The 27,612-nt window shown below is 37.2% G+C and overlaps 1 protein-coding gene across 3 annotated transcripts in view; it reads left to right on the top strand.

Moving 5' to 3' along the window:
- The first annotated feature begins 554 nt into the window (after positions 1–554).
- CD44 (CD44 molecule (IN blood group)) overlaps positions 555–27,612 on the top strand; it is a 53,750-nt gene continuing 26,692 nt past the window's right edge. For 2 of the 3 annotated variants that reach the window (XM_065635486.1, XM_065635484.1), the window contains exons 1-6: positions 555–734; positions 20,218–20,383; positions 23,361–23,497; positions 24,899–24,970; positions 25,657–25,896; positions 27,402–27,497. In XM_065635486.1, the coding sequence (XP_065491558.1) occupies positions 668–734; positions 20,218–20,383; positions 23,361–23,497; positions 24,899–24,970; positions 25,657–25,896; positions 27,402–27,497 (778 nt within the window). In that variant the 5' untranslated portion in view covers positions 555–667. The remainder of the gene's footprint in view (positions 735–20,217; positions 20,384–23,360; positions 23,498–24,898; positions 24,971–25,656; positions 25,897–27,401; positions 27,498–27,612) is intronic. The other variant, XM_065635485.1, reaches the window with a different exon arrangement.

Here is a 27,612-nt window from a genome sequence, read left to right as displayed (position 1 = left end):
TCCAGGGAAGAATAGAAACATTTTAGAAAGGTTCATTGCAGTGTAGGCATTTTGCTTGCTCTAAATTGAATGGCAAAAAGAGAAAATTGTGAGGTGGGATAAAATAAGCAAAATTTTTTGGGGAATTGTCAAGGCAGTTGTGGATGCTTTGCTGGGATTCAGAAACTCTAGTGCTTTATGTTCACCTGGGTTGCAATAATGAGGAGATTTTAAAATGCAGTAGAGGAAGCTTATAACAAACAGAGCTAACTCAAGAGAGATTACACAAATTTTCCGGCAAGTGTAACTTTTGACTGTACTTGTGTAAGAAGAGGTTTAGTGCCTCTTTAAAACTTGAGTGTCGCTGCTTAGTCAGTACCCCTCTCCCGCCCGCTTGTCCGCCCACGCTCTCCACCCGCTTCTTCCCCCCCGCCCGCCTCCCTCCCGCCTTCCCCTCCCTCCGGCCCTTCCACTGCTGGGTAACTTTTGTTGCAATACGGGTGTGACTTCTGATGGTTTGGTGGAACTCCCCCTCCCGGTTATGTCATTACTCCTGTTCCTTTGAATCAGAATAAAAAGTGCAGCCAACTTCAGACTCATTGACTGCAGGCTTAACAAGCGTCGAGGCTTTTCTTCTTTCTACAGCTTGCAAGGATATCTGTTTTTGCAAAACAGTTCTGAGAAAACAATGGCCAATTTCTTCTTATGGGCAACTTTTGGATTATGTTTGCTGAAGCTTTGTCTAACAGAAACACGTAAGTTTTTTTTATGAATGAAAACACGTATGGTTGCTAATAAATTTATGCTTCAGAAAGCAAGAGCTCTTCTGCTAGATAGCTAACAGCTTTCTTGCATCTATCTTTATTATATAAAGTTTTATTATTTGTAAGAACTATCAGAGATGCTTTAGAACTGTAACCTCAGCTGTGCTGGTCTGTACAGTCATGGAAAGCTGTGTATTACTTGTAAAGGGCAATTCCAGATCTAGGAAAAGTGAATTGTTGATCATTAAAGTTAAGTTTAAACTAAGAGTAGTACATCAGGGAATTTAAAATAGCTCTGGTAAAGCTTGGTTTGACAGTTACTGCTGTTAAATAGTTAGTGCTCTCTCAGCTCCATTTCAGAGAATAAAGAGGAGGGCTGGGCAGATGGGGATGGATCCCCCCAGTGTACAACAACTGTATTCTTGAGTTTACATGGGCTGAACTAACAGCTAATACATACTGCATTCGGACACAGCCTTGCTGAACAGAAGCAAAACTGCAGTGATGTGTGATTGAAATTTGAAGAGCTTTTATACCAAGCATACTTGTTTCTGACTTCCTCAACTTTCTTTGGAGTTGACTGATGAGATTTTGGAACAAAGCAGGTTAGAAGTGATCACAAAATTCAGTTGTTCATCAATTAACTTTCTGTACCTTCGTTACCCACTTCAAATATTTGTCTTTAAAAGTGAAACATTAATACAGAGAAAATAAATAAAAATTGTGTGTCCAAAATGACAAAATGCTTTTGAAATTTCACATGGTGCATGTTTGAGGGAAATGGCCATGCTTTTAATAGACTCTCACTGTGACAACAGCTGCTTTGAGGCATTTTGTGGTAAGGGATAACAATTACTTTTCTACATTATTTTTCTAATCTTCGGTTCCATGAGTCTAACAAAATATATGGCCATTGTCACCCAAGGACTCTGTGCATATGTATAGTGAATATATATCTCATCCATTTGAGCAGCAGTGGATACTTCTGTTGGTTGCAGCCCTGCTGGGCTGTGAACGGGTGTGCAGAGGGAACAGGTCCCAGCATATCTGTGACAGCTGCAGCACCCTCATTGCTTTTCTTTATAAAATTTTATGTCCATTGTACCAAAATGGTCTTGCTAAAAGCAAGTATATGGATAAAGCCCTTAAACAAAGAGCAGGGGTACTGTAGGTATAATAAATAAAGTATGCCTGCGATGTGTTTAAAACTTGGCTTGGTCCAAGTCTGTATGCTGTATTAAGTATTGTAATTACTTGGTTATCATCTACTCAACTGATTTCTCCTTCTATGACTGCCAGGAGAATCCTAAAGAAGCAGGGTCTGCAGTGACTCTGGGAGGAATGCATTCTTACAGTGAAACATAGCAGAAAACCCCATCATCTAGACTTCAGCATAGTCACAAAAAGTATGTCAAACTTCACATGTGCCTGACAGGGAAGTTTCTTTAATGGCTTAGCAAGGTATTAGACTATAGCTACAATATCTTTTAGCTGGTATGTGGTACATTCCAGCATGACTTTGTAGTCAGTAAGGACTTCAAAACAGCAGTTAATGGTGGTTTTATTTTCTTTTTTAAACCACTGACTTTGCGGCGTATCACAGAGTACTGGCCATTGCTGTTGGGAAACACCTGGCTTGAAGACAGAATTCAGATGTGCTCCTTAGTTGGAGTTTTGATTCTTTTAGTACAGAATTTGGCAAAATTAGAAAAGTCTTGGGATTTCTGTTAACATGACTACTAAAGGAAAGATGAGATATAGAGAGCAGCTGAAAAAGTTACTCATCCTGGGTTCTATGCTGTTATGACCATACTGTCACTGACATATGAGCAACATGTATTCAGGATATTGATGTCAATTTTGTTGTATAAAGAGTCTGGACCCAGGAGGATATAAATGCTGACATCTTGGTTAATGATGATTCTGGGGGAGATTTTCCCCTATGAGCATCATGTATTTGTAAAAATATTTATTGCAAAGTTTTCTTATTTAACACTAAGCAAATCCTAGAGTTTTGACCCCCAAACCGGAAGAAGCTGGAATAGAAGTAGTAGTAAAAATTAAATGAAAAGAGGGAGAATGAGTTCACCAGTGGGAGAGAGAAGCTTAGCTGTTAGCATTGGACAGGTTGCTAGTCCGTATGAGGCAAGGGTCTGAGACAGGACTACTATAACTATCAGTCAGTCACAAAGGAAGGGACCTGCCTGTCTCTTGGCTTATATATCCTTCATGTAAATTGGTAAATAAAACACTTTGAAGAAGCTCTTTGTACTAATTTATTTTCACTTAGTCCTTACAGTGTGTATCTTGGCTATTCTCCTAGGTCCAAAGTAACTAGACTTTATTGAAGTTCACTTGAAGTTCCATCATCCTTTAATGAAAACTTTATATATCTCCCATTGAAATACTTGCACACAGAGCCAACAAACCATGACAGATGATCATCTTTCAATCTTTGGAGAAATGATAGGTTCTCAAGAATTTCCTGAAGGGGTAAAAAAAAATGCTTTAATTGAAGGACAACTGCCATTTCAAATGAAAGAACTTATAGAAGAGAGCAGGAAATTGTTCTGAGGAAAAATGTAGATCTCAAAGAGATGTTTGGTTGTATGACAGGGAGGAAGGTAGATTGCAGTAAGCAACTAAAATTAATTATATAGAAAGCATGAAGTCTTGGAGAATTTAAGTTAGAGAAGGAATCTGAAACATATCCAAGAACCTAGTGTAAACCTCTGCAGATATTTCTGCCGATTTGGGTAGCAACTGTGAGGAACAGGGGAAAATAAATTAGGAATAAAAAATTATAGCAGGAACAATCAAGTTAATGTATAATAGGAGTGGAGCCTATAGATATGTGAAAAGTTAGAAAAAGTAAAAACTGCATTGCTGACATGGCAGAGGAAAAAGTTCTGGTGAGCTCTGTGGGATATGGGATAATTAAAAATCAAAGGGCAAACAATGCAATATGGCAATGTTCTTGCCAGAGAAGAGGTGGCATTCAGAGGGAGTGGCTGGACAGCAGCAGTAATTAGGTCTGAAAACAGGCTGCTAGGAGACATTGTTTTTAAGGACATATTAGATAAGGACAGACTAGATAAACAGCTTTAAAGGACAATTTGGGTATTGGTGATTGTGCTACTGAGTAAGAAGATGGAGTAGAAGACCTCTGGTAACTCTGTTTCTTCTTCGATAAAAGGATAATTTTAGTTGTGAACTTAGTTAACTGGTAGTGGAATACACTACAGAGAAGCAAGGAAAAAATTATGTAAAGCTTCTTATATAAAGAGAGGATAAGTCAACTCAAGAACTTAGAAGTTTTTTTGGAATTCCAGAGATGCTGTATGAAGGCTTCTCCATTTACTTTCTGGTCTTGCCTTGCATTTCTGTTCCTGCACTAATGGATAGGTGTCTGAAAATGCAGTCAAGATAGAAGATGATAATTCTCAACTTCATATGGCATATATTCAGTTTTTTACAAAACTTTTTTTTTTTTTTTAAAGAGGACCTGATGTGAAAGAGTGAGGGAAAAAAATCTCTTTGTCCAGGATCAATGCTAAATGTACATCGTTACCATGAACCATAACTTCACAGAGAGGATAGTCATAAAACAAACATGACCCACCACTGTAATCTTGCCTACTTTGAAAACAATACAACACTGTACTGGAACATTTCACTGTGTTCAAAACATGTGATATTTTAGCATGAACTGGTAACTGAGAGCATGCTTTATTAAATTTCATTTTTCAGCACTAAATTGAATTCTTAGACTAGAGAAGTTTGAACTTCCAGTTGAAGGCCAGCAAAGTGAGAGAAGCAAGACAGGTTGAGTTTGTCACCAACATGTCTCAGATACATACATCATGGTTGCTACCTAGTAAAACCCATATCCACAGTCTATTTTCTTTGCCTTTACCTGTCAGGTTTTCTTTGTTATATACCTAGTGGTTTGGACCATTGTCCATGAGTTATTGACAACTGTAGGTGTGAAGCCAGTTTGGCATAGCTGCTTGACATTTTCTAGACTAGACCAGAAGTTCATCAGCTGTTAAGACACAGTTGTCTCTAGCTCTCAGGGAGATAATAATCATTTCAAAGCCATCAGATGCTGTAATTATCAGTGACCTTTATGGCTGCTGCTAATAGTGGTGGCAGAGAAGATTGTGTCAGGCCTGAATGTTGATCAGTTTCCTCCCTGTCAAATCACAGGCCTCCCTACAGTGACATCAACAGTAATATCAGTAGCAGCTGGCTGTGATTCTCCTCCCTTGCTGCTGCTGCCAGAGCTGACCCCACCCAAGGGACTGCAGAGCAGCTTGTCATATGAATGAATTTGCAGACAGTAATATGAAATAGCAACTGAGAGAAAGATGCGTTTTCCTTGGAGAATCTTTTCAGTCAGACTGAAAGTTCAGTTAATTGTGATTTAAAGTTCAAACCTCTGTAACTGTTTCCTGCCTAATAGAACCTGCAGTCATTCTTTGAGTCTGTGCCTACAATTAAGAACATAAGTGAACTCCCTTTTCTATGCACTGGTTTTGGGACTCTCCAGTTCCTTTACATGACAACTCCGGTTGCATTGTATGACACAGTAATCTTATTTCAGTACAATAACCTTCAACTCTCACATTGTGAAACAGAAAAAATAAGGTGTTGAATAATCTACAATTTTAGCAATTACTAACATGGAAGCTCAAGCAACCATGCCAATTCAAAGTAAAAATCACAGAGAACTGAATTTTACTTGCATTTGCAGTTTGAAAAATACGTTGTTTTGCTTTCTTTCTGTTGATTCCTGAGCTAGGCTCAGTAGCTGGAAACTCTAAGAGACTGTGTTGTGTCTTTGCAAAAAGAAAAAAAAAGTCAGACATGCAGCAGCTGTGGTAAAACTTCTGCTTCTGTTTCTGCTAATGATACTGTTCCAGAAGCAATGTGAGATGGTTATAAAACCATTCGCCAGGGTACAGACTCACAGCTGCCTAGGTAAAGGGCATTAGCCAGCAAACATCAACTACACAGTTTAAGTCTGTTTTACTAAATACCTGCTTTTTTTAAATAAGAAACTTCCCTTTACAGAATGTATAATTTTAAAAATATCTGCTGTGACATAGCTTTTGTTGATTATATATGTCTCACAGTAGTGGTATGTTAGCAAAACAGGTTCTCAGAAGTGTTTTTCCCTAGGGGGCTTTTTAATTGTTATTTTTGTTAATGAGTAAGTGTCTGTAGAGAAGAAGGGTGTTGTATGTGTAGGTGTAGCGAATGGTTTCTTGCAGCATTCCCATACAGAAGTGAAAGGTTAACTGGAGCTCAGCACATGGTGTGTGTGTGCCCACCCAGGACCCTGTGGGCAGAGGTGAGGGAGCTCTGTCCAAGCAGCAGGCAAGCTGCTATCCAAATCAGGGTCTAAAATTCAAGCACCAAACTTAAGTTGGCAACCTCTCTGAGAAAACATATCTTGCCACCAGGGAGGCTTATCAGCAAGGAGTTGGTATCATACTTGCCAGAGCAGTATGACTGCAGCTGTTTTCAGAGAGAACGCAAAGCCCACATTCCCACTCAAAACAGACTAACAGACTGGAAGCTGCTCTTTCTGCAGCATGTAAACGCCGTAGTTCAACAGTGCCATAGGGGTGATTTGTGATGTTGGTGATTAGTTGTTTACCTACTCTTTGCCATTGGCCAATGTACATCTTGTAGAAAAGATGGAGTATCCCTATCATGGAATAAGAAGGCTAAGGCAGTGATACAGTACACCGCTTCTAGGGCAGCCAGGTCTTCCCAACTCCTTTATGGTGCTCTTGAGTGAAGCTTCTGCACAAGGAATATGGAATAGTTAGCTGGGGAGGTTCAAGGAAAAGTAGTATTTGCCAGTTACGAAGAAACATGATTCATTAATAATGAAGATACTGAGGGTGAGGCCTGAACTATTTTTAATGTTTTGCTTTCAGTCACTTCCCTGTTCTTCCTCCTCCTATTTGATTAGGTGTCCTCCATAAATTTATGTGCCATTTCCCTTTTCCATCATTCACTCAGACATGTAAGTGTAGAGAAAAAAAAGTCTCTTTTGCTAATGAGTTTTCATATTTATAATGTTTTTGTTCTCAGCTCCTACATATTGCTTATGCATAAATTCAACATATATAAACATTTGGAACATGGAAGTGAAATAATATGCATTCTGTTCACATCAGTTTATCCAGTAGCAGTGCTATAAAAATCAGATAAAACTTTCCTTTTTCACTCTGACGGTTTTCTCCTGTTTACTTGTGTGTTTGCTATTATATACAAGACTGGCAGATATTTCCAGTTCAATAGCACTTGGTTCCTGTTAGACAACAGCAAATACAAAATGTACTTTTCTTAAAAAGTTCTATTAAAGACATATATTTTTATAATTAGGGATGTTTTAAGTTGTTTGGCAAATGAGAACCAACTTAAATCTTTTGTCTTACTGTCAAATTTAACACTTTAATGGGTTAAAGAACTTTAGAATTGATTTTATAATTGACTGAAGAATGATATCTTAAACTTAGTCAAGTTTCTCTCCTGTTTGAAGCAGTACTTCCTAGTGATAAATACCAGCTATCTTTTTGAGATCTTGGAGGTATTTGTACATAAATGCTTGATACTCCAGGAAAACTCAGTGCCAGGAGACATTAAATGACCCAGCAAACCAAAGAAGCAGCCAAGAATAGACCCACTGTCTCTAACCCAAACGTGGCCCACCTGGCCACAATGCCAGAGGGCCATGCGGCCAGAACATTACTACTCCGGAGAAGTTTGAGTGTCACTGTATAGCAACTATGTGTATCCAGGTGGTACACGTGCATGTCTTTTAAATGTCCATGTCTTCTTTTGAAAAACTTTTTTGTTTCTTGCGCCTATTATCTAATCCACCTTCATTTCTCTGGGACATATAGCTGAAGCAGTCCAATAAATCTGATAGACTCTTGTCAACCTGTGTCTGTGATAGAAGGTTATATCCTTTGATCAAGTAAAACTTCTGCTTAGCAGCTTAGTCATTCACAGGCAAAATGAAATGCATAGACCAAGTTCTTCTTCCAAGAGACAGGCCTCAGAGAAGACTTAAATGGCAGGAAAATTCTCTTATTTGTATTTTTTCTGATTTTCTTTTGATTTCAGCCTACTGTGCTGGTAAGTGTGACTTGCTGTCATTGTGTTCAACATCAGGCAAAAACTCTTCTAGCAGAGAAAAGAAAAATACATTTATTAGTATCTCATATTAAGCTCTAAACTCCTAAAAACTTTCCTAGAATGTAACAAAATAATTTTATAGCATACTGCGAATAGATATTTGGTAGTTCCAGTTCATCACTGAATGGGCACAGTTAAGGTTTTAGACAGGCAGCTATCCAATTCACAATTCTTGTATTAGAATCAGTAACAGGCAGGCATTGTGAGCATGAGACACCTTCCCATGGTGACTGCCTAGAGAGAAGTTTCTTTCCTGCTTTTGTGGTTTGCTTTAGAAAGCCCTGAATCCATTTTCTCACTATTGTGCTGTAAAATGTTGCAGAGCTGTTCTCAGAGTGTTTATGATTGTTTTTGTGTCTCCTGACATTTTTGTTAGATCAGTCCTATTCATTCTTTTTCTAATGGCTGTATTTCATGGCTGCTCACTGGGTGGGAAAAGATCACAGTAGTTTTGCTTTATTTTCTCAACATCTCCTTGACCTTCCGACTCTCACACATTTTCCAGTAGTGATACAGTTTGTGTTCATTCTGAAAAGAGCACACGATTAACTGGCTTTTAAAAGACTGAAGCAGGGGCAATCTTAGAGCATCATGGGGTAAGACAAGTACAGATATTACTTTTTTTCATAACATCCCTAGGCACAAATGCTAGACAGCATTTTCTGTCTCTGTGTATTAGAGAAATGCCCAATCATCTGGTTTTCCAGGAGGAGGCATATCCTGTGGCTTGGAGATTATTAAGACAAATGACTGAATCCAAATTTGTTTTCTGTTAATGGTTTGCAAAGAGTATATTTTTATACAGGTAATTCATATAACAAGTAGTTTGTTTTTCTTTCTGGAGATGGAGATTTTTTTTATTCTTCTTTCATATTTCCTAATGACTCCTACTACCTATCTAGGATTATATATTTATTAAGATGGCTTATTCCTGATTTTCTACTTGAATTGACTCTTGCCCAGAGTGAATCTGACATCATGATGCTTTCCAATGTCATGAAACTCACAGTACCTGAATTGAGGCCTGTCAGCATACCATTTGCCATTCAAAGATTGACTTAATTCTGGATATTTTCATAAAATCCAGCTATATCTCATTAAAATAGAAGATTACTAGAATCAGCGAGCATCACAGCAAAATCACTGGCTTCACGATGATTCTAGCACCTTTGGGAGGTAATGATGCTTCACTATTTGAGGATGGTTACATGCATTGCCCTTACATATCTCCACTGCCTAAATAGATGTGGGATTTAATTAAGTATTTGAATTAACAGAATAACAAGGCCATGCTGCCAATGCCTCTTTCCCATTCTTCCCTCACATAAGTGAATCTTCACTGCCTCTCATGAATTGTTAAGCTTAAATAAACTTTTTTTTTTTACTAGGAAAAAATATGTTAAACTCAAGGCATATCATTATTCTCACCTCATTTCTGATAGCAACAGCATTGCATGCATACTAATGTTAATTGTAAACTATAGTTATTAAACATACTTTTTTGTTAAGCCAATTGTAAAAGAGTCAAAACTAAGACTGAGAATTATCAAAGATATTTAGCTGAACATTTGGCTTGGGTTATGAATAACCTGAATGCATCTTAGGAAAGTTTCTTGCTCATCAGTATTTTCAGTATGAATCTCAAGATTCTTGAAACTGTAGTATATGGGTGGATAGAGTGATATAGAGTCCAGAAAATGTAAACATTTTGCCACCAAAATTTCCAGTAGAAGTTGCTTGCTGACCTGGGTGTTCTAGTTATAGGCTATGGGATCCCTGCCGTTCTGGTATTAGGGAAAAAACGGAGTAGTGGATATGACCGTGTTCTCTTCCATTGTCAGAAGGTTGCAGTGATTTAAGGTAGCATAAGGCCTTTCCCACTGATTTCTATAGATTCTAGGTGAGATTTGATTAAGTGGATTGTGTTAATCGGTTGCATGCTTTTTACAAAGGGATCATTTCCATTTCCTTTCTGTTTGAACCACGCTTACTCCAGATCCCAAGCCAAGTCTTTCTGCCAATGAAAATCTTAAGTTTAGTGGTTTTTTCACTATTAGTCTGCCCTAATATTTCCACAGTAAAATTTCAAGGTCTTCAGCAAGTGAAAATGAAATGTGTATTTTTATTTTTTTCAGTAGTGTGTAGTATGCTTCCCAATGCTCTTAAGAGCACAACGGTTGCCATCCCTCTATTGAAAATCTACCTATGGTGGTGTACTTTTTGGGTTTTTGTGGACAGGAACACACTGAGATCAACCCACTCTCCATCTCTGAAACTGCAGTGGCTTGTACACACACCTGGATATGCAATTTTCACCTTTCATTATTGCCTCTGAATTAAGCTCTTCAGACTTCTTCCATGACCTGTTCTTAAGAGAACACATTCTTCCAAGATTGTTTCTTTACTTTCTTTTTCATATCCAGCATTTCTGATCTCTTCAAATCACACCATTTGTAAAGTCTTGTGGATAATAATGACCAGATAGCACTGCTAGCAGAAGATATTCGAATTCCCACTGTGGAAAGAAAGAAGTTTTTCAGTCTAACTTTACAGAGTAAGTCAGCTGCTTTTTGCTAACAGTTGATTCTAATAAGTAACTTTCTTCAGTTTTTGGTTTTGATTTGATTATTATTCATCCAGAAATTTTTTAGGACTCAGAAATCTTCCATATTCAGGACACCTTTTTGGTGAAAATCACAGATATTCAAAAGTAGTGTTTTATTCGTGTTTAAAACTGCAAAGTTACATACAAGGGTTACAGCTGTATTCTTAATCTGAGAAATCTGAATTTAGTATGACTCATTGGATCAAGCATTACATTGGAGGTTTCTGTTCTCCGGTTTGATTTCTAGCAGGCCAAATTCAATTGATTATTGGACAATACTTTAATCAATATGCAATTAACAACTATGATCCCTGAATTAAGTGTTTACTATTGTCCTACTTTGTACTGTTATGTAAGGTATCTCCTTATAAATTTGTACAACTTCTACAAAAAGGCTGGATTTCATTTTAATTTTCCCATGCGTTTGAAAAAAAAAAAAAGAGAATATGTTTGTGAAAGAAACTGGGAGTTAGCTTCCCCACAATGCAGATGAACTGAGTTTGGAATAAGTACTGTTTGAGCAGTCCTTTTCTGCTGTTACTTGTTACTAGGAAGTCTGCATGGGTCATTTGTCCTTTGACATGTTTTATATTGTGAGGCATATTCTAAGCAGCTGCCTTCTTTTTAGCCTGCCTGCCAGACTAATGTTATCTTTATTTTAACTGGCTGGCTTTCATAGCTTTTAAAAAGATTCTTGGGGTTCCTTTCTCTGTTTTCTTGTGAAATGGCCTCATTAAAGTCAATAGATGTTCTACTTCTTACTCAGTGACTTTTTTTTCTCTTTTTCAGTTTTAATCATTGCTTACTTTCCCATAATGAATGTATTGTACAAATGAGTTTAAAATGTTGAGAATACCTATTGAAGGTTTTCCTTTATAACTCAGAGGAGCAGAGGAAATATAAAATGCATAGTTTTTAGTTTGGAAATAGTTTAGGAAAAAAACCACCCCCAACAAAAAAAGAAAAATTATGTGAAAAATAGTTTCAAATCATACCTGGTATTAAGTAGCATACTGCAAATAATTAGAATTCAAAGTCTGTCATTTAATTGGACTCGTTAATCATAGGTCTGAGTTTCGTATTAATTTCTTACCCAAATAACCACAGAACTTGAATCATACTTCCTGCGACTTGTCAAAGCTTAGATGGAGGCTGAATGTAAAAACTGTAAGAACACAATAAAATAATAAGGTAATAGTTCTTTGCTAGTACAGCGTTCTTTTTCAGTAAATCTAAAATTTCATTATTAAGGTTAGTTGCAAACTGAGGTAAAGAGAAGAATTGGCTTATCAGCTGGTATGTGACAGAGGAGGGAATAAGCAGGAGGCCCTTTGAGCTCCAGACTGGATATCTGTCTGCTGAGCAACACTGTCTCTCACCTGCTTGTACCCAAAATGACTGAGCGATTTGCTTTCAGTCAAACAATGAAAATCAGACTTCAACTATTTTATTCACCAGCTTTGTTCCATATATGTTTCTTCACCTGGATTGCATGGAACTGATCCGAACTGATTGCTCCAAAGTCCCTGTTACTTAGCGGTAGGGGTTAGACTACTCATTGTACAGCTTGAAGCTTTCCTAGTATCGACAGTGATTATGTTTTCATCATCTTGAGGGGGACATACCTGATAACTATCTAATTCCAGGACTATGATTTCACTGCCTGCAATTTTTCCACTGAGGTGCTGCACAGCTGTACCATGTTCTAGTGGAGTCTGAAAACTTTCAACTCATTATTGGTTGAAACTACTACAAAAAGAATAATACTAGTGTCAGCAGGAAGGAAGTTTATCGTAAGAGATGACACTGTATACGCTCACTCAGGATGTTTACCAGAGCTATAGTTGCCAAGGAGATAAAGTATGTTTGGAAGATGCATTAACAGACTTTTCTTCCTGCAGCAACTGCTAAGGAATGAAACATATTTCTTGTAGTTACTTGCATTTTGAGTGATGCTATGAATGCTTGATACATTAATAGTGCAACTCCCACCCCCACTTCTAAATTTAGTAGCCAGGAAAGCTATCAGATTAAGGGATTGAAGATTTTTGCCCATTGGCAAACAGATAAAGAGACAATGACTTGGTGACCAGTAGGCAGATTCATTACAAAGGATAATTTTGAAGGAAGTCAACAGCTTGTATTTTGTCTCACGTCCCATTTCCAGTGTGCACTTACTAAAGTAACAGAAAAGTAAGGAATATTCATTAACATATGTTGAAGAAAGGAAATCCTCCTCCTGCAGCGTATCCCTCTTTGGCTACTCTCTGTATGCCCAGCTACATCTCTCCTTTTCAGAGATCCACTTGAACCCACTTGGATCACAGGGTCAGCAAGGCTATGTCGTGACTTTTTATGTAGTTAACAGCATACAGGAGACCGACGAAGCTACTATCTATTTGGCCTTTCAGCCCAAATTAGTAGGTACAAAAATATAACTTGGTAGTAGGAACAGCTTTGGCATGATTTCAAGGAAAGGTCTGCGTTGTTTTGTTTTTGTTTTTTAAAATCTGTGGAGAGGCATTGTCACTTTCTTGTCACCACACCCAACTGCTAAGAATATGTTGTCTCTTGCAGGAGCTCCTTGCAACAAGTGCTTCCCTGGACTTTACTGATTTTAAAAAAAATAGGAGTGCAGAGAATCTATTAGGGGTACAACTATTTTTTCCCTCTCACATGAAAATTTTCAAGATTTAGAACATTCTCCTATGCCAAACCGAAATGAAAATATGAAATTTTAAAAAATGCTACAGGGAAACATTGGACTGGGTTCCTTAAACCCTCTACTTGTATTGCAACCATATGTACAGTTAAACTTAACTTTCTTAAATAATTTTATTTTATTTTGTGCAAACTAATTAAGTTTCAAAATGAAAGGCCATTTCAACCTGAACAAGAAAACACTTGTTTTGCTTTATTTAAGAATACACAAGGGATACTTCCAAAACTGAAAAGAAGGTTTATTCCCACTAAATCTTCCTATACATTTTTTTAGGTTTCACAACTTGGCAAAACCCCAAGGCAAGTATTTCATCTGACAACTCCCTAGAATCTATAAAGACTTACTTTCACTGTCACTGTTTGGAGGAACCTCACTTGTGGTGGAGGTGGCTTATTTCCAGGTTTCCTTCTTTGCTTTCTGTAGAGAATAGTGGCTAGTGGAGCAAGAATATAATAACTGGGAGAACAGAAAAACATAAACCAGCCAGACTAAATTACTATACATGTTGCTTATCTTTGGTGCTGTTTTGTTGTAGTGGTAAAGGACTGAAGCCTCATAGACACAAGCTTGTTTAATTCACATGGATCCTGCAGAATTTGACTTCCAAATTTTGATCAGTGTGTAGTCATCCCAGTTTAGAGACTGATTTTCCCAGCACAATTTTCCTTTCTCTATCAGGCCCTGAGGGATTCCGGTGTAGGTGTGTTTTAATGATGCTGACACGTGTCTATTAGTGACTGGGCCTGAAATTAAGGAATCATTTTACATAACCTAGCGAACAGCTATCCAGTGGTTTTCATCACTGCTGACCTGGACTTTAGTCCAACTTCTGACATAAAGGTAGAATCCTCTGTATCCTATTAAAATTGTCTAGGCTGCGAATTGCTTTAGTGAATGGTTTTACTAATAGCCTCTAAATAAATGGTGGAATACTCAGCAAATAATATTGCCTCCCAGGCCCATGTATATTGTAGTGTATTAGGTAATTACTGAATGATACTTTTGTACATTTGAGTTTTCTCAGATGTGAGAATGATGGTAACTGGGCTGTCTTAGTGTATCTGTTGACAAAATGTCATGTATCCTGAGATGTTTCATGAATCCATACCATATTAAATTTTGTATTCAGAGAGCACTTTCTCTAGTCAAGAGTCAAATATGCATTCTTATTTAGCCATGAGGTAGTTTTCCTGAGAAGCATTAAAAAACCCCAAACATCAACTAGAGATAGGTCTGAACTGAGAGAGACCTCCTTAGATCTCAGGACTCATACGGCCCAATTTCTAGATTTATCTGGAGATGAACCGTAGTTACTACGAGGCTCTTCCATTTCAAATATGCCACTTTTCTCTACTTCATTACTAGCATGCATTAAAGCAGGTGCTAATATTCAAAATGTAGATATCACTGCTAAGCTAATGGTTGTTCCTGTTCAGAAGTGCTGGTACAAGATTAAATGATCTGTGATTATAAGGAAATGTTTACCCATGTATATCTGCCTAGAGCTTGAAATCTGTTTAATAAATTTAGAACAAAGTTCTTAAACTAAATGTAAAAACTATGCTATATTAAAGCAAACAGAGAATGAAAGCTATCTGCATTGTCAACCCCCAAGTTCTTTCCCTGTTTTCAGCCCCAAATTATCACATCCTGGTGACCTATCAATCATCTTGAACTACAAACCAAAAAGGAAAATCCCCATGAGAACAGCACACTAACATTTCCTGGTTGCCATGCAATGCAGACTGCGGTTTTACCAAGAAGTCTGTTAACAACATTGTGTCTAAATATTCTTCTACAGGTTTTTGTTTAAGGGGGGCAGGGTTTTTTCAAATCTTCCAGTTCATTTGCTTTGATGTATCTCTGCATCCACCTTGAAGATGAAACCTCTAGGTATATTGTCTTGAAAACAATGAAAAGCATGGAGCAGTACATGAAGCATCCATACAGTGGATCAAAAATCTTTATGGAAAATTGACTCCAGTCGGGAGAATTTGCATGAGTCAGTATTACTCATTGTGTGTAAAGGTTGCAGAACCAGGGTGGAAATGGAGATTGCACCTGGCTTCTTACTGTGACAAATTCTAATGAGCTTCTAGTATTAATAATCTGGGTGTAACTCACACTTTCATGAAAGGACAATGCTCTTTAGTCTGTCTCAGTAAATTCTATCAGACAAGTGGGCTCTAGCTGGCAAATTGTGGAACTGGAGTTAGTGATTTTGGCTGAAAATTATTAATTGAGCCTGGTTTAGATACATGAATGGCAATAGCAGAGAATGGCTTGCATACAGCTGCTTGAGACAGAACAGCAGAAGTGCCAGGGAAGACACGGAGAAATGGCCTGTGTGGAAGTTTATGTTCTCCATGCTCATAAAATTCATTGCATGTTTAGGGGTATTCCATGGCTCTGGGTTGAGTCACACAAGTCTCATGGTCTGGATGAGGCTAATGAGGATGACAATTCAGACATGTCTAGTAGTTTTTGCCTTTTTTTAAGAGCTATCATTAAACAACTTTTTCTTTTGGCTGTAACACATCATATGAATGTCAGGGAAAGATCATGGCCTGTCAGGCCCCAAAGCCTGCCAACTATCAGGAGCGGGCAGAAGGGAAGGTTTGGGTGCTGTTTGTGATTCCACTGTAAGTTCACCCTGAATAAGCTCTTCTGAAACTTCAAAAGGGTTGAAGGGATCGGTAATAGTTTGGCACACAGTATGAGTTTTGCACTGCCTTGTGTCTTGAAACAGAGAAAAAATATGTTAAAGCCAGCTAAGTGACATCAACGTCAAATTATTGGATTTGACCTTCCTGTACTATGGGAAAATGTGGATTGGGTAAGCATGGTTCTTCCTTAACTCAAAATTAGTCTATAAGGCTCAGCATGGAAAAAAGAATTTAAGATGTTAATTTAACCCATCTTTTATTTTTGATAAGTTTTCTATTGATATGGCTAGAAATATTTTCATTAATTCAATTAAGGGTACCCATTGTCTGGATCTTAAAATATGGGACCATAAAGAAAAAACTGCATTCCCTGACAGCTCTGGGCAGAATTCTCTGTATCTGTATTTTGCCATTTTAAAAATGTGGTAATTACTGTCTTCACAGCGGATATGCTGGGTTTATGCAATTTGCTTAGACTGAAAGTAAGTTATAGGTGCTGCTGCAGTCTTTTTTTCCACATTCACTGCTTCACGAACAGAGTGTCTATACTACAGCAATGTTACAAACATTATCAATAGTAGTTGTAGAAGATATCATCAAAATAAAAACAAAGTATGCTGTCTCAACATGACTTTAGGGCAAAGTGTCAACTAATTGGATGGCCTCAAAACCAGTTTTGATAGTTGAACTGCCACATTTTTTGCCTGGGGCCTCCTGGACACCCACATGATCTCCCACGCTGCTGGAGCGAGGCTTCCTGAGAGCTTTGGCTCTTCTGTGTGTGTGTGCAGTGCAGTTGGTTAGCACATATGCAATAAGCCTGATACTTCCCAGAGGTGTCCTGTTATACAGTATTACGCTGTAGAGCCAGGCCGAGCATCTCCATGGAAAAAAGTACATGTGTGTAACTGTAGCCTACAAGTAGTTCCATTAAGCCTATTCCAATAAGCCCATTTATTTTCAACACTTGGAGTTTAAGGAATTGACTGTTTAATAAACTGACTATAATGGGATCTCTGGGTGGTAATGGAGCATATATTATAGGTTTTTTTTTTAAAACCATGAATGGACTGAGGTTTGATGACAGCTGAATCAAATTCACTCTAAACAGAAGTGAACTTCACTTAATATTTCGGTGAATCTGGGATGAGCTGCAAGATTCAAATGGAATCCAAAATAAGCAGGAAAGGTTCTTAAGAAATTAGCCTCAAGTTACTGGAAGATATGTTGATGTTCCAAACAAATCTAGTTCCAAAATCACTGAGCTTGTTACTTGTAAGTAATCAAACAGAAATTTGTGATCTGATCCCCAAATTTAATATTAAGGCTTGGGCTTCACAGAGTATGTTTAATTCTTAACAAATTTAGGCCCGCGTTTTCTAGAGGGAAAGGAGAATCAAGAAGGGAAAACTAAAGAGAAGCCCTTTTCCTGCCTAGGTCATTTATGTTTAATACAGTTACGGACTGGACAACTTCCAAAATAATGTCAGGCTTTGAATATGGAGCATTCCAAGCCAAAGTAGAAGTCGCTCACATGGCAGCTGTTAGAGCAGCTCCATCCCATAGCAGTAGTCTCGGGCCACATCCTTCTGTGCAGAGTATCTATTAATTGTGTTGTCATAAGACAACAACTATTGGGATCTGCAAGCTGAACATCTGATGAATACATTTGTGACTTCCAGGCACCCATGGCAATGGCTTTTGAGCATGTGGTGCTGTTCAGCAAGGGGTGTGGCTGCACGTCTCTAGTCCATCAGCTGTCCCCAAGACCAGTGCTGGGCATGTCTGTATCTGGCACTTGCGGAAACACTGTGACTAGTTCAGAATCACGTGTGGGAACTTGCTGGGACCGTCATCCTATATTAATCCTGTAGCTTCTCCTCAGACTGTGAAACTCAGCCCTGTGGCGAGACATTAAGTCCTCCAGGAACCTGTGTTCTCTTCCACACAGGTTCCTCATTCTTGCCTTCAAAACCTCTAATGACATGGCTGTCATCAGAGAAATTTTAATAGAACTAGTTTTTCCTGGAAGAAAACAGCTGTGTCAAAATAAAGGCAGTTTGAGAAAACATGTTAGTCTTGCATAAATTTTGCAAAACTGAAAAATTATGTCCTCTTGGTATTTTTTTATAACATAAGAAAATAAAGATAATAAGAACTGTAATCACCAAGACTGTTAAAGAGCTATGCAATGTATTTCAATTTAGGCTGACAAAAAAATTCAGTGTAGCCAAATAAGTGGGGACAGGTAGGAGGAGAGATATTTTTTACATTCTTTTTGTGGGAAGGCAATGCAAGCAACCATAGTGATTAATTCTGTTGCTTATGTAAAAGTATCCTTTGGACAAGCAGTCATTAGTACTCTTGGACTCCTACCTTTGCTGCAAATAATGGTTGTCTTCTCATACACCATACAGTCTGGATCTAATCTGGTATTTTTTCTCCTTAGTTGTTTCCTGTACCCTGTGAAGAGGAACATTCCTTGCAATTTACACTGAGTAGATACACTGTGAGTGAAAGCAATTGAAGGAAGAGTGCACACTTTGATCGATATCATTTGCTTTCACATCTATGCTGTAGGAGAAAATAGACTCCCAGGCAAAAATGACATTAGTAAAGTTGCTTGTTATTCACATAGAAAGTATCAATGCAAATGTATGTGAATTGCATTTTGAGTCTTTTAGGAAAATAATTATATTGCATCTTTTATTTCAAATAGATGATACAGACACCCCTTTTTATTATTTGGAGAAGACTGGTCTATTTTCTCTTTCTTGCATGTGGAACTCCCATTAAAATTGAAATAAAAATGAGTCATACTCCTCTCTTCACCAGTAATGACAGGCTACTCCAATTAAGTGTTCTTTGCAGTTGTCATTCCAGTCTGGAATTGCAACCACTTTTTTCTCTTAGGGGAAAGGTGGGGCAGGAGAAAAGTTAATTCATATTGCTTTGAAGCATCCTGATCTTTCCTCATTTTCTATATGCACATGATTATTCCCTGTCCTCCCCTTCCATCTTTCTTAGCTGTTCTTGTTGAAAAAAGATGTTCAAATAATGTTTATTTTATCTCAGTTTACTCAGTCACAGACTTTTCTTGGATCATACTGTTTTCCCATTTTTCATTGTGTAAGCAGTATCATTCCAACATAAAGATGAATGGAGTGTGATGTCCTTGGAGTCTCCAGCCCTTATGTCTTTTGTTCAGTGTCTGTAGTGAATTGTATGAGGTGCTCCCTTCCTGTAGGCCAGGAAACAAATTGCACAACATAACTGTAGCGTCTACTTTTTTTTATTTTATTCATTATTTTTACCCTCACACTGCTTGCCATTGAAAGTTACTTCCATGTGCAAACCTTTACAGTATTTTTAAATTAAAATCCATCTAAGACACCCTTTAATATTAAATAAGCTTACTGCAGTACATATTGAAACTCTGACATAGGTTGGCAGTAAAACTTTTGTGTCTGAGAGTGAGCTCAGCAAGATGAAGCCTTTCAAAATGGAGGGAAATACTGTCAAGATGGATGAACAGGGAGGAAGAAGTTAATTCAGCTGAACTCTTACATAACATGTAGTTGATGCTTCTCTTTCTTCCCCAGGAGGCTGAAAAAGAAGAGCTTAAAGACTATCTTTCAGGGAGTATATAACAGCAAAATGTTGTCCTTATTCAGAATATCTGTGAAGATAATTTAGGTTTTGTCTCATGTAGATCATGCAACATCAAACCAATGCAAGCTTTTGGCTTTTGTCTAGCTAATAATAGGAGCATGTTGCCTGAACTAGTTCTGAAACTGGATATTGATGTATACATTTATTTAAAAGGATTCACTGTGAAGGCATTACAGTGAGACAATTAGGGAACCTTATGATCATCTTTAAAAAATTCTGTCATTAATGAAATACTTTGTTTTCAAATACATTCAGTTAGTTTTGCAGTAATGTAGCTTGCAAGACTTACACAATGTATTTGCATCTTTTGCATGTTACTGTTAATGGTATTTCAAAAGTGCTAGATACCTCACAAAAACATGTTTATTGCTATTTCTGGAAAGGCTGAAGATTTAGCTTGTGTCTCAGCTCACAGAAGGGAAGTATGAAGAAGGTGACTGAAAGTGCTAGCTCTCATTCTGAACAAATCTGTAGCTGCTACTTGTTTGCATTGAAAGCACTATACTCAAAAATAAATAATTTCCAGGTCTTCAGTGAAGCGTTAAGTTTAGAATTTGTAATTCCTTTTTTTTTCTTTTCTTTCAATAACAGAATTCAATGTAAGTTGCAGATATGGAGGAGTTTTTCATGTTGAGAAAAATGGTCGCTATAGTCTCACACGATCTGAAGCAGTTGAACTCTGCAGAGCTCTCAATAGTACTTTGTCAACACTAGAGCAGTTGAAGAAAGCTCATGAACTTGGATTTGAAACTTGCAGGTAAAGAAATTATTGAAAAAATAATATATCTTGACAAGTCCATCAATCTATGCTACAGTGTAATAATTACAGTTGACTTCATATAGCTGTTAATATCAGTCCTCAGATAAGTTATATTTTGTGATGAACAAAACATCTTTGTGCATGTGTATGCTTGCTCTGGGTCCAGTAACAAATAAGTCCTTGATGGCATATACTTTTTACCAACTATCTTTAAAAAGTCATAACTTACAGATAAAATATGAAGATAACAAAGGATTTACAGTATAATAAACTAATTAGGAAGATGTTCATATGGTATCACTGACTAATTGGTAAGATAAGTATGTGACCTGATGTAAGGTCAAAGACTGAAGATGGTGGATAGAGTATAGGGAACTCTGTCTTGCCAAGCAACAATAAAAAGCAGTAAGTGGTACTGTGAGGGGTGAACTCCTGACATCTTAGTGAAAAAATGACCATAGTATTAGCGCATTCTTACAATCCATGAATTGAGAAGTTTCAGAAGACAGCTATAAAAATTATTAAAAAAACCCCAAACCACATTGCCAAGTGACTTAATTGCCCTCTGTAATTAATGATGCATAGGACAACAAATACGGATAATACAGACTCTTCAGTTAACAAAAAAATAACTAACTACACCAAGAGATTGGAAATTTCTCACAGAAAATTTCGGATTCAAAAAACTGAGTACTATACAACAAAAAATGAAAAGATAATAATTATTGGCTGAAACAACCTATGAAGGGTTATAGTAGATTCTTTGTCACACCAAAATTTCATCAAGATGAAATATTTTCCCCAAGGATGCCCTCTGTTCAAACAGTAATCAAGTCGGGACCATCATATGGTGTGTAAATATATCAGACTAAATGATCATGTGATCTTGCATTACAAAATACATAATACACTTATTATGTAAGTAATCCTAAACATCCCTATGCAGAAAAGAGATCAAACTCAGAAGCTGTAAATTTGGGTGTTTTGTGGTTGTTTTGTGTGTGTGTGTGGTTTGTTGTTTGTTGGGTTGTTGTTTTGGTTTGGTTGTGTTTTTGGTGTGTTGTGTGTTTTTTTTTTTTTAAATCAGATAACATAGATTCATACTGGTAAACCATTAGAGTTGAAAAAAATTTCAGTATATTTTCGTCTTTATTACAATCTAAAATAAACAGCAAATATGGAGAAATGTAATTTATATTCTGACATGGAGTAGAAAAGTTCAGTGGACATTTGTCCAAAATTTTAAGACTTTCATAATAGACAGATAATACTAGCATCAATACTTATTGCAACTATTTCCTGTCAGGTGATTAATTTCAGTCTAGTCAGTGGTGCTTTACTTTTTTAACATCTAATGCATGAATGTTCTTTCCCACTGGTTTGCAAGCCCAAGAGAATTGAATAAAGCTCCTTTCAAACTGATAGTATCTGTACGAAGTAGTTTGTAATCGTGGAAAGATGCACTTGCAGGGCCTTTAAAACATTCTTACACATATAAATGTCATGCACTGCCATTGATGACAGCATACAGAACGTTCATTTTCACAACTATTATGCCCTACCTGCTGGTGAAAAAGGCGGGCAATAGTGCCAGGACCAATGGACAGAAAAATCTTAGAAGATTTTTCCATGAGAAGTGGGAACGTCCTTTTAAAATAGTGCCACATAAAGACTAGAGACAATTCTTTACTGTGAGAGAAAAGTCCTGCATAACACAGTAGGCATGTTCTTTTTCTGACATTAACATATGAACATCCTTAGCATTCTGAATTGTCCAGCACTACACAATATGTAGAGAATAAGGATCAAATCCTAACTAAACTCCTAGGGGTGGAGATTTCTAGTGCTAGCAATTATCAGTATTCTGCAAAATAGAAAATATTTTCTAAACATCAGTAAGGCTAGGCTCTTATCAAACTTGAGTAGGAGAGAAAATTATACTGCATACAATCACCAAAATACACGTGTAATGGTGGACGAACAAGATGAATCAACAGACCATAACGCAAGTAGATGATTAATTGATTATGAAGTGTCAACATCGTAGTCCCATTTTGAAGTGTGAGTAAAGCGGTTTATAATTCCACCTACAAAAGAGTTTCAGAATTGCAAGTATCTGCCCGTTAGACAGGTAACTGGAATGGGGCTCATAGATATAAAACTGTAAAGCTATGAAATTTACTCCTCCCTGATTGTACCTCTCAAGAAGTAAAACAAAACCCAAACCAAACCCCAGTTCTCATTACCATTCTATCACGGATCCCAGCTAAATACACTGGAATTAATCAGGTGTTACAGGATTGCAGAATAGTAATAACGCATTATGCATTATTTAGCACTGTTGACAACAGTCTTCACTGAAATATGTGAGCTCAGTACAAAGTAGTCACACTGTTTGACTGAAAGATACAGTAAGAATTTCTGGATAGATGAGTGTTGTATCTGAATATTTTACTAAGCCATCAGCTTTTGCAGAAAGTGATGTGTCTTACAATCATTCTCTAAATTTGCTCAGGTACGAAACTGAACCCCAAACATTCCTGTGTGAAATGTCACTGAGTAGAACGTTATGCTCAAAGCAATGAATATGTCACTCTGAGGATAAAAGAAGCCAGTCTTTAGTGTCAGGTAGTACAACCTCACACTGAATGAAAGGTGCACTTGCATCCCAGTCCCTCCGCTTTCACAGCCTTGCTCTGGAACTGGTCATCCTACCTAGTAAGATGTTTACTTAATTAAAATGAGTTTAGCTCTAGAAGTTACATGCAAAATGGTGTTGGGTGTCTGGGGACTCGCACGTGTAGCTACATGTGAGAAAGGAACACCCTTCATATACAAAAAGTGTATTATTTTAAAAATCATGTAAGATGAAAAGAATGACTTCTTTATAGCTTCTTCATGTTTGAGATACCTAGAACATTTATGCCATCTGCTATAATATGTAATATGGTGTATTTTCCTCTGTTCTTCACAGGTATGGTTTTGTAGTGGGGAATATTGTTATTCCACGAATCAATCCCTATCATCTTTGTGCAGCAAATCATACTGGCATTTATAAACTTTCAGCAAACACAACTGGTCGGTATGATGCATACTGTTACAATGCTACAGGTATGTATGTGCTTTTATGATATATTTTAGATCTAGCTTAACTAACAATAGCGTATGTAATCTGTTTCAGGTGCTGGAATGAGAGCTTCTATATTATATAGCATCTGGTTTTCAGCTGAGAAGAAATACATCATCAGCCTCTGGAAGCGTACCTCTAATGCCAGCAATGAATTTGACCCATTTTGTCAATAGTGTGTTTTGAAATAAACAGTTTTCTGCCCTTGGAACTAATTTAGTAGCTTTAGAACTGTTAATTTATAAGTGAACCACCCCAGCAGTGAATCTAAAAGACATAACTGTTGTAGGTGATGATGCTCAGTTCTTCCGTTAATGCACACATGAGCTTATATAGCGAACAATAGTTATTTGTGTTAAGGGATGCTGGGAGTGGCTGACACTTACAGCAGCTCCAAGGCTCAAGGGTATGCCTGCTGCACTCCTGTTTGCAGGTTCATCCTGTATTTGCTTTTGGGCAAGTCTCCATTCAGACATTAGGCAGTTAAATGGCAATGCTGGTCAGAAACAGACTGCTTTCTTCTAAAGTTTTGAAGTTTTTAATAGTTGGAAATATTTTACTAAATTATTAGGAAAATGTAGATAATCTTGTGAAAGATGCTGAACACAGAATTTGAAGATGAAGTCTGGACTAACTTCAAGTGTTTTGAATTTCAGTAAATTATTGTATTCACAGTGGAAACAGACAGATCTTACAGAAAGCTGTATGCAAAACTCATTCATATGAATGACAGTGACAGTTTTTGATTTTGTTCTTGGTAGTCATGTAACTAAAAATCATCTTTGTGTTGTCATAGTATCAAGTGAGCTGCCATCCTCTGTCACCCACAGACTCTTCTCGTGCTACAGTGATGTCCAACCCCACCAGAGCTTTGTAACTCCTTCTGAGTCTTATTTCCTTCTGGCACTATGAGCAGGTGACTCACACCCTGGATCTGAGCATACCCCTGCAGCCCACTGGAGCAAGCAGCACTCACTAGACCAGGCCATACTCTGCCTATGCTGAGCCTTCCATGGAGTGGATGGGGTCCGTCTGGCTAGAAAGGATTAGCGTTGCCACTGCTGCCACAACAGTGGGGCTGCCTGCATTGAAACTGGGTCGTAAGGCTATTTTAACTGACATCGATTACAACCCTTTTCTGGAACGATTACGGAAATGGAGAATCTTGTCATTAGCTGACAGAACAATCTTGAAGTGTCCCACCTGGCATGGAGCAAAAAGGGAACTTAGGTAGAATAGTGAATAACATTTGATTTGGAAATTTGTTTTCTATTTCCCACATCTGAAACTGATGTTTTGTGGTTATGTACAATTAATATGGGTATACATGCGAATTTTTAATCAATTTTCTCAAATTATTATTTCCTATTTTCCTTCTTTTACAGAAACAAGGGACAAAGCATGTGAGCCAATTGAAAGACTAGATATTTCTTTCCTCAATCATCAGGGTGAAATAGGTACTGTATTGATGAGAAACATTTACCACTTGTTTCATTTTTTTACGATTTGGTTATCTTTTTTTATATAAACAATTGCTAATATTAAAAATCAAGCCAAACATAAGAAAAAGAAGTCAAGAGATATTCAACAGTAATTAAAGCAATTAGTCACTTGTCTTCGCCTAAATCCTATGGAGCTCAGTTTGTCTCGAGGTGCTACTAAATATTTTTTTATATAAGTAATTGACATTTTTTAACACCTCAGAGCTGCTAATGTTTCTTTTACATATAGGACTTCACATAAGACAGCACCCTTTCTACATCTTATTTGAGGTGCTGGTTAGAAAAGCAGCTGGAAATGGAAGAAAACTCTCATAATAAATTATTTGTCCTAATACTAAAATTTTGATTGACTTTACAGAGGCCAAGATTTTATGCTCAAAGTTAAACTGCCTGAACAAAATTTCAAAATATTTGGTGCAGAGTTTGACAAATTTATACACTAGCATATATACATTAGACATAGTTTAGTGGTGTATGATCTAGACAGATTAGATAAGATGGCAAAAATGGATGAACTGATATTTATCCACAACTGTTTCTCTTTATTTTTTTGTTATAGGACTTAAACTGTTTAACATTACTGAAATACACCTATGTAGCTCCTTGTTATTATCAGTGGTTTAATTTCTTCTTTCCAATAGTCATTGACAATGCAGATGGCTCACGTTATGATGCAGATGGTACACGTCATACCGGAGAGTCCTCAACCTCAGGAGCGGATGATGAAAACGTAGGTAGTGGGTCAATACATGACACAACTCCCATGGATACCTCTATCAGGAGATCCAGCCCCTCATATTATGCAAGTGCTACTCCAGTCTCAGAGCTGCCAGGTCATTCTTCTGGAGGGGACGAAAAAGAAATTCCTCGAAAAGATTCTGGTAAGTACAGTAGGTTCCCCCTTTAAAATAACTGAGTGAAGGATTACATAGCTAGCTAAAGGATATCATGAGAGAATAAGAAGTACAATCTCTAATTTGTATCTTGGAGAAGTAAAAGGGGAATGTGTGTCTCTAAAAGAAAACAGAAGCAATTCTGAATTTCTGAAGATTTTTTTTGATTGCATGGGAACACAAAGCAGCCATGCATCAGCATAGTTTCCCACATAAACCTTCCTAGGATGTTGAGAAGATGGTTCTAAGAATTTGATCTTGTTCATATTAAAATGTTGATTTCATTAAAAGCTCAAAGACATATCTAGCATTTAACACATAGAGGTTAGTTAGACTGGGGCTATGAGTGCATAGAGGGTACAATAACATTCTTGGCTGTTCTTTGAAAGGATGAATTGACATTAGACATTGACATAAGAACAAGGAGGAGTTTACAGTAGAAGTGTTTTCTCTTTGTACAAATACGAGTAGTTTTTTAGGACATGTTCTTGCTACAGCACATTACAGAATGCAGAGAGAGAGAAAAATGTCAACTTAAAATGTAACTTTTCTTTTTTGTTTAAGCTGTAAAGCCAAATTCTATTTTCATGAAGCTGTACGAAATGTAAATGCCATAGTCTCTTCTAGGACATTCTGCAAATTAGTGAAATAGAGTGCCTGACCTGTATATTGCTTTCTTGCAAAAGTGGCACATATTTTATTTCATCTTTTACGTTGTGTGGCTGAAATTATCAGAGGTCTGAAATACTCGCTCCCATTTAACCAAAGGGATACAAATATATTTCTTCCTCTAGGTACAGTCAAGTTTACTTTTTATCAAATCACCAATAACTTACCAGTGAAGGATGCCATTAGTTTACATTATTATCCTCAATAAATATTGAAATTTAAAAAAATAATGAGCAGAAGCATTAGGATTATAAAATGATTTTTCACTCTTGTGCTTGTTTGTCCATGTAGTTAGCATCACAAAAGGTAAATCTTCACATTCTCTTTCTAAGGAACTATGATCAGAGCCATTCCCCAAGGTGTATACCATGTATTTCAACTACTTGTCATGACAACCCTTATCAACTCTGCTTACATGCAGAGTTCAGACTTTTGGGCTAAATCTCAGAATATATCTTGGTAAAGAGGGGAATACAAATAACCATTACTTACAAATAACCATCATTACTCTAGAATCCCTGTTCAGATGGTATAGAGGTACAATTAGAGCTTGAATCACATGAACAGATCATTGCCAGAATGTTCATTATCACTGTAATACGTACTCCTCTTGAAATAATCTGTTTTGGTGATATCCTTACTGTGTTAGTAAAGTAAGGCTATTTGGGGTTGAATTATATGAACAACCTAGCCTGTGTCTTTTTTCTTTCTTGGAACAATACATGAAGGAATGAAGCTTGCAGTATAGAATAATTGAAGTAGTTGTCAGTATTGAGTTGCAACTCACCTAATGAAATAGTAATGATTCATCCATCACCATACAGATGATGAAGTTTCCTCTGTATCACTTGACATCTCTTTGGTGACGGCAGCTGATGATTCCCCTGAAAAAGACAGTGGACAGTATCCTGCAAGTACTAGTAAGATCTATGTATTAAAATAACCACATCAAACATAGATTGCATTAAAACTACTTTCTTCTTCCAGCAGGTCATTCTGGTAAGTGAAGTATACATCATCTCCGCTCTTGGAAAG

This window comes from Caloenas nicobarica, chromosome 5, assembly GCF_036013445.1.
Source record: "Caloenas nicobarica isolate bCalNic1 chromosome 5, bCalNic1.hap1, whole genome shotgun sequence".
Lineage (NCBI taxonomy): Eukaryota > Metazoa > Chordata > Aves > Columbiformes > Columbidae > Caloenas > Caloenas nicobarica.
Note: the sequence above shows the minus strand (reverse complement) of the source record. Positions and strands in the feature narration are given on the sequence as shown.